Source organism: Bicyclus anynana, chromosome 23 (genome assembly GCF_947172395.1).
Source record: "Bicyclus anynana chromosome 23, ilBicAnyn1.1, whole genome shotgun sequence".
Taxonomy (NCBI): Eukaryota; Metazoa; Arthropoda; class Insecta; order Lepidoptera; family Nymphalidae; genus Bicyclus; species Bicyclus anynana.
Window position 1 is genome coordinate 11,536,592 of NC_069105.1, and position 12,805 is coordinate 11,549,396.

At 34.6% G+C, this 12,805-nt stretch overlaps 1 protein-coding gene across 2 annotated transcripts in view; it reads right to left on the minus strand.

Moving 5' to 3' along the window:
• Positions 1-11,876, minus strand: part of LOC112055731 (probable cytochrome P450 49a1) — a 28,508-nt gene extending 16,632 nt beyond the window's left edge. Inside the window, exons 1-3 of one of the 2 annotated variants that reach the window (XM_052888529.1) lie at positions 11,760-11,876; positions 4,089-4,211; positions 615-782 (exon numbers count right to left, since the gene is read on the minus strand). In XM_052888529.1, the coding sequence (XP_052744489.1) occupies positions 615-782; positions 4,089-4,188 (268 nt within the window). In that variant the 5' untranslated portion in view covers positions 4,189-4,211; positions 11,760-11,876. The other variant, XM_052888528.1, reaches the window with a different exon arrangement.
• Positions 11,877-12,805: the final 929 nt, after the last annotated feature.

The following is a 12,805-nucleotide window of genomic DNA, read 5'->3' on the forward strand; positions in this document are numbered from 1 at the left end:
AAATCAAGCTATGTTGACCTTGAAAATGAAACATAACAATTTCAATGTAAAACACATATATTATGCAGAAAAGTTTTAAAAGGTCAGGATTGAAAATATCGTTGATTTTATAATCAAGAAAGGAAAAGAAAAGACAAACTTCCTATTAACAATTTATTAGAAGGTCCATACAAATACACTAATCAATTGCTCAATCCATCCGGTCTTTACTCCAAGTAAAGATAAATACTCCATACTAATATACTCAGAGGCACATTTAGCCGCCCACTTATATGACGCGAGTATAGGAGGGCGGATGAATGTGCCTCTGAGTATTACTCATTACAAGATTTTTGCCAGTCGGAGAAAATGCATAAATATAGGGTCAATTAAGGAAACTAAATTAGATCAACTTGCTGACATTCGATCGGACTCTTTTTTTTATTCTTTACAAGTTAACCCTTGACTACAATCACACCTGATGGTATGTCATGATGCAGTCTAAGATGGAAGCGGGTTAACTAGTTCGGAGGAGGATGAAAATCCATTCCATACACATTCAGAAAAAAATAAGTTGTTCTTATATGCCATATCAAAATCATGGTGTAGATTGTAACTTAATAACAAATCCTCACCAATATAAGGGATGAATCGCCAAGTATTTCCAAGCAGCGGCAACGGCTTGGGACCAGGCACCTCGTCCCAGGTCTTCACAGACGGCACCAGGGTTTCCAGAACAGAAGTCGCTGCAGCGTGGGTTGACCTGGTTCTGTGACTGGCGATTTGTCGTGAGGCTATACCACCTATAAAAAAAACCAAATTTAATTTTTGATTATATTCTTTTTACCTACATAAATATTATATGATAATAATCTATACTAATATTACAAAGAGATAAAGTTTGTGGTGTGGGGGGTAATCTCTGGACTTATTGAACTGATTTTGAATATTTTACCAATAGAAAACCACGTTATTTGTGAGTATCATAGGCACACACACACACAACCCCGTATTCCCATGAGAACGGGAACCATACAGTTAAAACCGCGCTGGCTAGTGTGTTTTAATTGTTTAATGCATCGATATAATGGATATGACGTTAATTTTGTTAGCAATTTCATCGGATCATTTATGCAACAATCACCCAATCGTGCATTGATACGGCTCATATAACTTAACTGCCAGGGCATTATGCAAATAATTACTATTACACTACTAATAAGAATGTATTAATTGCATAGTTTTCCAACTTTTTTATTAGTTGCAATCCCACCTAATGGCAATTGCAATCGAAGACACGACCTACGGTAAAACACGCTTGCAACTTATACATACGTTGTCGAGTTATGTACGAGGAAGTCAAAACTTATGGTACGCTAGCCATTCACTATTCGATAAATCCACATGCCTGCAGCGCTAACGGTTTGACGTCAGATAAAACTGATCGTGTGTTGGTCGCGATGGCAAAAGTTATTAGCTAAATTTATTGAACAATCCAGTCTTCGATTGTTTTATAAATTAACTAATCAATTCTATTATATTTAAGTTTTGAAAGTACAAGGGATATCGATTATAATCAATCAATCAATAAAAATTTATGAAAGAATTTAAAAATGAGTATTATTATTATAACTATCACAAAAGCAAACTTTATACCGAAAAAAGGTATTTTCTTTTCCTTTTTGTGCATAACTAACTGGAAAATAATAGTATAAACTTTAGGACAAAGAACGAATTTTTTTTTGTAGAGTCGTATTATGTACGTATAAGAATAAAGATTAATGCAATATCAAACAATCCTTAGTTAGGTGCGTATCTTAGTTAGCTAAGTTAACAAGGCAACCCACAACAGCAATGCAGAGCATGCATGGAGGAAGAGGAAACCCCTATACATGTTATGATAAGGTGTATCTGAACAACGCGCAGCACACATTGGATCCCCAGCAACACTCCAAGAGGCATTCGACGACCTGGACGGCCTGCTAAGTTTCTGGAGCGAGCTTGGTTAGCTGGAGTGACTCCAGCGGGACCAGCACTAAATGGACCTACGTACAACGGCTAACCACTAGTGGCCAAGTGCGGAAAAGGCCCAGGAAAGAAGAAGGCAATTCACTTATTTCAGTGTTTAAAGTCCAAATGTTAGCGATAGCGTGCTTGGTTAAAGATATCTGCTACGACTAGCAGCCTATCAGGTCCTTAGTATAGTTAAAGATTTAGGAGATTCTATTTTCTGTAAAGAAAGTGATTATTGCTGTAAGCCGTACGAATCAATTTTATTCAATAATAGCCGGATTAATAATTATATGTAACTCATGCAGTTTTCGTACGACTAGCTTCTGTCAGTCTTCTGTGAAACAATTCTCAGTTGATGGGTCAAGTTGAGAAGTTGATGATACTAAATATTAAACGATCTTCCAACTCTACTAAAAAATGTTTTAAGACCGAAGGAAATAAGAGAGTAGAGCAGTAAGAGAATAAGGAGTAAAATTTAACAAAAAACTATGAAATGTTGAAGGAGATGGTCCATTTCAGGTCCACTCTTGTAACCCGTATCAATAAAATTTAAAAAATACAAGGATTTTATTAAAATTTATTAAAGTGAATAAATCTAACTAAATAAAAAGAAATAAATAAAATTAAAACCGGAATTTTTGAGTTATAACAAGATGGCGCCCTTAAAGCAATGACATGACAATTGACAGCAAACGTCAAATCGACTACTGCCTTGAAATCGTCATCAATCTGCCATTATTACCCTGAATAGTGTTGCATTTCTTGGGAGAGAATGAATATAATTTCGAAAGAATTAAAATAAAATCGTAGATTTGTATAATAAAAATAGTTAAAAAAAAAAATATTCTTTTATTTCCGCCAGGGTACAATGACTGATCCTGGGCTCCATACAATTTTGGACCATATCCTTTGTCCCGAAATTATTTCACATAAACACCGTAACCGTTCCGTTATGAATAAAAAGGAAATGTATTTTGAAACATGAAACTGCATTTAAGTAATTAAACAATCTAGAAATCTCCATAAAACTTAATGAGGTTTATCTTAAATGTCATCATAAATTTTTATCTCTACGGATGTGCAACAAAAATAATGAAATCAAGAGATGTATTTCAACATTTTTTGCAACTTAATACTATAACTAAGGCTAAGAGGCTAAGGACGTAACTGTTTGGTACCCTAGAGACAACAAAAGGAAACGCGGCAGGCCATTAAGAAGATGGGAAGATGATTTGAAGATGACAGCAGGAACACTTTGGAAAAGGAAAGTTCATGATCGCAAGGCATGGAAGATCTTGGGGGAGGCCTATGCCGAAAGGCAAGACGATTTACTGGTGTCGTAATTTTTTTATATTGTATAGTTTTTATATTAAGGTAAATTGTTAATAAAGGCTATTATTATTATTATTATTATTATACTATAACTATCTAAAACTGAAATATAAATCGGTTTGCATCATAGATCGAAAGCATTGCACGATTATATTATTATTTTATACTACATACGACGATGACATAACGAACTCTGGAAGGTGGCGGGCATCGATTGGATGCAAAAAGCCAAAAGAGCGGTCTGGCGCTGCTTAGAAGAGGCCTATGTCCAGTGGATGCATAATGACTGATGATGATGATGATTATTATAGTACTTGCACCTCGCAGTGTTACTCGCGTAAAATAAATAGGTACAGGTAATTTAATTTTCACCGCGGCTAGTTGCCTCAACTGGTGACAGAAGGGCTGGCTCATTTTTTGCGCAAAGGATCAGCCTGGCTGTCCAGCGTGGAAATGCAGCCAGTATTCTTGCCACCATTCCACGTGGGCATGACTTGGTTAGTTATTAGGATAAGTTAGCTTAAGTTCCGTTTGGTGTAAAAAAAAAAAAATTAACTACAAACTTCAAAAAATGTTGTAAACGGTTATCCGAAGCTGCTCTAATGGCTAGGCAGGGAGAACAACACGACCGGAGAATAATCGATTGTCAAAGATACCTTAAATAGTAAACCTAAAGCTTCTTCTATTGTAAAGTTCTTTAGAATAGAAGAAACTTTAGCTTACTTTTAACTTACCACCACTTTAGTTATACGAATATTACCCACCTCTCTCACTATCGTTGGCTTGGTGGGAACAAGCCGTAGTTCCCAGGTCGCGTTTACAAAGCCTCCGCGACCACTTCACAGCGTAGCCCCGACCTTTCATTGTTTGAGCAAATCACTTGATGTCTGTGAAAATTAACATTACAATATTGCGTTTAGTACGTTGGTAGTTTTTTAAAAAAGAACAATAGGAATGATTCTTTTCAATCACGAAGTATTCCATCATTATCTACTTATTTTAAAGCCATGCGTTTTGACGGCCTCCGTGGATCAGTGGTGCACGGTGAAATTACAAGATGGAGGTCCTGGGATCGATCTTGGCTGAGCCGATTGAGGTTCTCATAATTGGTGGGAAGGTTAGATCGTGGCTAGTTACCACCCTACCGGCAAAGAAGTACCGCCAAGCGATTTAGCGTTCCGGTACGACGTCATATAAAAACAAAAATGGGTGTGGATTTTCATCCTACGCCTATAAAGTCAGCCCGCTTCCGTCATTGCATCACCACTTACCATCAAGTGAGATTTCAGTCAAAGGCTAACTTGTAAAGAATAAAAGTGCTCAATCCTTACAGGAAAGTATAGGTATATGGAGCTTACACCCACCACGCTATTTAGTAGGTATTCCATGAGCCGACACAGGATTTGAACCCAGTATCGCTTAATTCAAAACCACATAGGATTACCTCTGGATCAACGAGGTAATATATACCTATATGACCCTAATTTCAGATGTGAAAATTCGCGACAATCAGCTAATAATAAATAAGAAACTATTTATACACATACATAATATGTTATACACCATAGACGTAATAAAAAGTCCAGACTCCGTCTCCTGAACCAAAAAGTGACGCACCCCTAATTCTACCAGTTCGCATATAAAATACGTACACGCAAACACGCAGACATAATATGCACATAATATGAAGACAAATCAATCAATCAATCAATTAATTTATTTATTTATTTGCAGATACATGCATTATATATATATATATACAAGTGGTCGGTAGATGTAGATGGTAAATGTATCTTGCCAATTTGGCATGCAAATTATTTATTAAGTATTTAATGATTCAAATGACAATTTCACCATTTAAAATTTCAAACCGCCATTGATATCCTAAATCAGGCAATACCCTTCACATTCACACATAGACACAGCGTCATTATACAGGAAGAAATTTTTTTTAGTACGGATATTTTTATATTTTGTACATAAACAAAATTTAATGAACACGTATTTTTTCTTTTTTTTTTTAACTCAAAAATAACAAAGTTATCGTTAGCTAAAGTTATTTACGTTTAAACAGAATTTGAGGGTCACCCTATCGCTGTACTAAAAACTACAAAATCAGCTGGTAGGTAGGTTAGCGAGCGCCCGCGCCGAGGGCCGTTGACCTTTGTGCGTTTATTTTATTTTTGTTTGATACCTATTATTTTTATAATAATTAAAGGTCGTCACTTTTGAGCTGAGTACCGATATTCCTTTCATACTTTATTGGGCTTAGGACCATCAATAATGCCTGAAGTGCATGCGTAATAATAATAATAAAAACTATGAACTTTCGATTGAAATAATGAAATACAAATGATGATTATTATTTCGCAAACTTTTGCATTGAAGGCGTATTTAAAAAATTGTAATCAGCATATTTACATTAATCAATGATATCTACTTACTAAGTTTGTTTTTGTTAATTTGAAAATTTTAATCACTGTATTTTAACAATTGTTCGAAATGAAGTCCATTCCTATCAAGGCACAACCGAGCACGTTTTAATAAAATTTTCATTTAGTTTATTTAAAACACTTGTTCCTCACATTAGGCACTGCGGGGTTCAGGATTCCTTGGGCTCGTGGCCTAGGAACACTCACTCGTACATTGTGCAAGCTGCACGAAGGCGTTCATTGCTGAGCAAATACACTCACCCCATTTCGTAATAGTCGCAATTTGAAAATCCCGACATAGTAAATGCGCAAGCGACGGCAGATTGTCTGTCACTGGTCGCCCATCGGCAATTCGGTAGGCGTCCTCAGGGGTTTTTCGATCCCCTCACCTCTGCCACCCCCGTCAGTCGAAGCCGAAGCGATATGCCTACGGCCGGTATTTCTTTGTCGGCGTCTTACAAAGTGCCGCCAGCAGTTGCGCAGTTTGTTTGGTAATGTGTCCATTATTTTGTTATTTCTGAGACATAAATTGATAAAAAAAAATTACATAAAATGTATCGAACTGTTTGTAGATTTATGTTCTATTAATGATACTGAACCACGAAAAAAAATATCGGTACTAAAGTCCGAATCACCCTGTATATCAGATACCGTCTGCTTATTACATAGTCTATGTTATGCACCTTAAAATTGAAAGTTACATCATCTTTATGTTGACAAAGTTAATAATATTAAAGTTTTAGAACTGGTTATTTATTGAAGCGTTATTTGTATTCGTTAAAAAACAAGCTTTTAATTTTTCAAGGTAACACGACTCTTTTTTATAGGTAAACTTTTAAAAATATTAAGGTTGATACACATTATTAATAATGGACGCATACATAACGCTCCCTATCGGATAACAACAGTTAAAATTATTATAATAAAAGTCAATAAATATGGCGACCCACTTAAAACTAGAGACTGGTGTTTTTTTAAAAAATAAAAAGAATATGCCATATTTTTTTAAAATATGACCAATATTCCCATTCCCCTCCAACTAGTCGGGAAAGACTGTGCTAGGAGTGGGTACGACAATAGATCAACGGGGCGGGGATCGAACCACCACCCCTCGGTGATGAGTCCGACTGCTCTTACCAATGAGCTATTGAGGCTATAAAAAAAATTAAGTTTGTAATGGATACTTGAAATACAATACATAAGAAGCTTTTTTTCTCTAAAACAACATAAGTATCTATCATAATTATGTGTAGTGTCCAATAACACAATTTTTTTAACTCAAATGTCCACAGATAATATTTTTCATAATTTTAATTAAATTCATAGGTTGTTTTATTTATGACATTGTAATTTTAGATTTTTTCTTTATTATTCTTAATTTTTTAATTTAACTTAAAAATCATCAGAAAATATTTTTCATTTAAATATAATTTTATTTGAGTTCATAGTTGTTAATTTCCATATTATGTCTTTTAGATTTTGTCTTTATTTGGCTAGAAGCAACCACGTGGTTACACACCCAAAAGCGTGTATTCAGTCTGCATCCACCTTTACCAAGATTGACCTTTGTAAATTAGTTCAATGTTAAAAAACAATCTACATTATCGTATCTACACAAATAAATGAAATTCAAGTATCTGTCTGTTGTGAAATAACAGCATCTTAATATTCAGATCATAAAAAAATAGTTGATTTACGCAACCTAATAATATAATATAGTTAAAGGTACTTGGATTACATTTACGTTCAAAAACGAACTTTTTCCAAAGTAGTTTACAGTTTGAATTTTAACCCGGAAATTGAACCTTCATCATCATATCAGCCGATGGACGTCCACTGCAGGACATAGGCCTTTTGTAGGAACATCCAAACATCACGATACTGAGCCGCCTGCATCCAGCGAATCCCTGCGACTCGCTTGATGTCGTCAGTCCACCTGGTGGGGGGTCTACCAACACTGCGCTTTGTAGTGCGGGGTCAACATTCTAGCACCTTGGGACCCCAACGTCCATCGGCTCTTTTAATTATGTTCATAAGGTTATGATACTTAAAATCGTGATCATTAAAAAAGCATTTTTGGGTTAACTTTGTAAGAATTATTTTATTCGTGGACAAATTGACTGCAATCTAATGTGACGGTAAGTGATGATACTATCTAAGGTATCGCTGACTTGGAAGTACGTGGGTGAGGCTTACTTACCGAATACCCTAACTGGTTTGTACCGGAACGCTAAATCGGATGGCGGCGCGTCTTTACCTAAGGTAATAAGTTTCATACGTACTCTACCTCTAAAGTTGAGAAAACATACAAATTACAAACCTCATTCATGGGCTCGAAATCGACATTCTTGCCCTCCAGACAAGAATTAATATTCTCAGAAATTACGAGTGATAATTTCTGTCTTAAGCGCTTTTATCATAAAACTAACAATTTGGCTAAATAATATGCCATTAGAGCCTTTTTACACACATACTCATAAAATTCATACTTCTAGTGATTTAATTACAATGTTATGTTGTTAAGTACCTTAACATTAATGTGTACTTTGAAGGATTTTTTAGGAAAGGTAGGTAAAAAAAAAATCGTATTGTTTTATTTTATACAGTTGGTTGGCAACCCATAGTTTTTGAGCTAGGTAATTTGACCATACGTTGATAATAATTTGCAAATAAATCAGTTGGTTACCATTTTCGGAATCAACCCATATTCGGCTCACTACTGAGCTCGAGTCGAGGGGTTAGGCCAGTAGTCCACCACGCTAGCCCAATGCGGATTGGCAGACTTCACACACGCAGAGAATCAAGAAAATTATCTGGTTTGCAGGTTTCCTCACGATGTTTTCTTTCACCGATTGAGACACGTGATATTCAATTTCTTAAAATGCACATAATTGAAAAGTTGAAGGTGCAGGCCCCGGACGGGTTTAGAACTCACTCCCTCCGGATTCGGAGGCAGGGGTCGTATCCACTGGTCTATCACGGCTCTTACTAACTTATCTCACCATTATTACAAAGAAAAGAAAAAAACGCAAATAGAAAATACCAGGAGATAAGTAGCATTAAGTGCGTCTTTTACATATTATACTTTTCTACCGAGTATCCAAGCCTTCATTGAGATTGTATTGATTACAGTTAATGCACTAACATAAATGCATTTATGTATTTATTATTACCATAAATGTAAATATTTATTATGTAGACACATAGTCAATACAATTATGTCCACATTAAATACATATTTTATGGGACAATGTTTAGATATCCACCTATTATAATAATTGCAAAGTTTCATATACATACATTCCCACTACTTTCACTTGTATACGTAAAACATACTAGCAGACCCGGTCAAGCTTACCTTTAACTTATGCACTTATTCCCTAACCCTTCCCTATCCCTACCACTACCCTAAAAGTCCCATTATCATCATCATCATCATCACATCAGCCGATGAACGTCTACATTGGCCTTTTTAGGGACTTTCAAACATCACAGTCGTGATTCAACTGCGTCAAAAAAAAACATATTGTTTTCTCTTATATAGTTGGTTGGGACTTCACAGCAGCCAGCAGATATATAAAAAAGATTCCGACGAATTGATAACCTCCTCCTTTTTTTGAAGTCGGTTAAAAATACTAGCAAACAGCCGCAACTTTGACCGCGTAGAAATCGATTCGACCCCTATTTCATTCCCTTCTATTTATATTTTTGCATGTTTTATGTATTTCATTTTCCACTAATCATTTTACATATTACTCATAATATCATGAACGATTTATATTTTTAAAAAATCAACACCTTTTTACACCCTTTAAGAGTAGTAATTTGTTAATGAATGAGATTATTTTTAGTATTACCAATTTTTAAAAATGTAACTTGAAAAATTAAGGACTCTCCTTACAAACAACCCCTGTTTCTCCCCCTCGTGATTTCATTTTTGCGACAAAAAGTATCCTATAAGCCTTTTCGTATTATGGTCTTAAATCGTGCCTCCTAAATTAAAATCGAGTTTCGTTTGAATTCATTCAGTAATTTCAGTGTGATGCCCGGTCTACTAAAAGACGGACAGACAGACGAAAAATAAACAATACATCTGAGTCGGTACATTCAAATGTATTCGACATAGTGCTAATAACTAAGTTAAAACAATAACACCATCGCATCCGGATATATTAGATAGAATTACGTAAATAACCTTCAATCGTTTATCGCCTTCAAAATTATTTTTTTTATAATAGACGAGCCTCAGACTAAATACATAAGGACTAGTATCGCACCCAAATTCACAAACAAAATTTTCTGCCATTTTCTAAGGAAAACGAGCTTAGATTTCACACATATCTTATACTAAACTAGCAGTTTTTGTTCGTTTTTTACACCATTTAACTACACAAAAAGGTATTTTTACGGAGGTTTTTAACCGACGGACACGATTGTAAACTATGAAACATCGATTCTATAGAGACAGTGTTTATAATCGCATAAGATCGTTGATCATATACTTTGACAGAAAAATAATGTCTTGCGAGGCATGTCTTTATCTAATTAGTCTGAGTAGACGAGCGCTTGGATGCAATCAGGCCTGATAGTAAGCGATGATGCAGCCTATGGTGGAACGCGCTTGCATAGTAGATGCCTATTCAATCTTGACTTGAAGATATTGTATGTTGTACGGAAAACCGGAAGCTGAAAGGTCATTCCATAACTTCGCAGTACGGAAACGAGAAGCCAAAACGCTAGACATAGACGAGACTCGTGCTCAACAGTGAGCGAATATAATGTTATATAATGTTTTAATGTTAATGATGAACTTATTTTAATCTATCTTTTGTACAATCATGCTTATCTTCTTCTTCTTATGTTTATTCATACCAATACCATTCCAAATATTTTATTTTTTATTTTATGAAAATCATTCATTAAGATTTGTATGAAAATCATTCATTTCATTTGAAGAAAACATAATTGTATGCATGTGAAGTCCAACCGCCAAAGACGTTCTGCCAAGCGACTTAACGTTCCGGTACGATGTCGTGTAGAAACCGAAAGGGGTGTGGATTTTCTTCCTCCTCCTAACAAATTAGCCCGCTTCCATCTTAGATTGCATCATCACTTAGCATTAGGTGATATTGTAGTCAAGGGCTAACTTGTAACGAATAAAAAAAGAAGTCGTGGGCGGCTGGTAGTATGTATGTTTTAAAAAGCAAAGATTTTGGGTTGTAATTTGTAATCATTACGCACAATAGAAATCGCGAGACTCTAGTTTGCTAAGAAAAAGAACTTTAAGGTCAAACATATTACTATTGACGAAGTAAAGGCCGTATTCGGACCTCTATATTTAAATACCCATCATAATACTAACCTTAACCAAAATTGCTTATCCAGTAATTACATAAAGTATTAAATGAATATTATTTTTATAGTAAGTAATATTGTAAAAATCATGATATAAATTATCTGTTTGTGAACTTAAATTAACAGCTTTCGCTCTACGGAGTTAACTTCAAAATTTTTGTTTGTCTGTTTGTTTGTTCCGGCTAATCTCTGAAAAGGCTAGACCGATTTTAACGAAATTTCACTGGCAGACAGCTGATGTTATAAGGAGTAACATAGGCTATATTATATCCCCGTACCCTTATGGGATCGTAAACAACTCGGGCGAATCGTCTTCTATTTTGATGAACATTATTTTATAGTTTTCGAAAAAGTAATTAGGTACGAAGTGATTCCACAATATTATTATACCTACAAACAAATTGCGGTACTTTTTTGTACGTATGCAATTATAAATAAATGATAACTTACTATTATTACAATTATATAAACCTACCTGTAGTTTCTTCTATTCATCCACGACTAACTATCAATTAGCATTTAATTGATTTTTTGTTACAAATAAAATTTACATTTAATTATTTTTTTATTATCAAAATACAGATTATAAAACACTCACACAAATAAAAAAACAAGTTTTAACTGTTATACAGTAAAAAAAACACTCACAAAACTACGAAAATTTTGCAATTTTTTCCCGAAAAACGCAGGTAGGTATTTATTTTTCTCGGAGGTATTGTGTTAGTTACGCTTGCCACAAACGAACTGGCCGATCGCTTGTACGTTTTCGCGCTGCGTTTTGCTTTTCCCTTCGCGGTTCCATTTCCGTACGTCACGACATTTTTCCCTGAATGATATTATGAGCTGTATAATATGAAATACATACATGTACATATTTACCGAATACGTGTTCAGAGAGTATGTGTTCATTAAAATAATAATTAAAATAGTAATTAAGTATTTACTATCCACGGCCATAAATTATATTACAATTAAGGAATTTGTTTTTTAAAATAGTAAGTGTCTACATAACATTACTTAACCTAAACAGCTGTTTCCAAAATTTTTATCCGTGTTTTTTTTTGTTTACTAAGTTACTATTAATTTACATATTGTTGCTACGGTGTAGATATTGTTACTATGCTTGGGTTTGAGCTTTTTTATTGATATTAAAAAAGCTCAAACCCAAATATTATTATGTTTTAAATATGCCGCCACTCGATGCTGGAACAACATTCCGCCACCAATTCGCGAGTCTCAATCCAAATTTAGCTTCTCTCAGAAATTGAAAAAGTTCATGTTATATAGGCAAAAAGAGTTAGAATATTATGCAGTGGAGGCATCAATTATTTAGTGGGAACTTTAGATGCAAATAACATATTTAGGTACAGTCTATTAATTGGTATAAGTATTCATATTTATATATATTATATGTCATATTAATTATTGTATGTTGGCATTTATCTTTATGTTATTATCATTTTATTTATACGCTCTTATCAAGGCTTTTGTTTTTGGTTTTTTATTTTGTGTCTTATTATATGAATTTTTATTTTGAATGTATTTAAAGTATTTTGATTAGATGTTTAGTTTATAATTATAACTGACTGTGACGTCACCCGGGTCTCAGCTGAAAATCAGCGCTGCGCATTGCTTTCCAGCGATGAACGGCTAATGCTGAGCTGTAAACCCTTTCTGTTTGGTGTCACAGACAG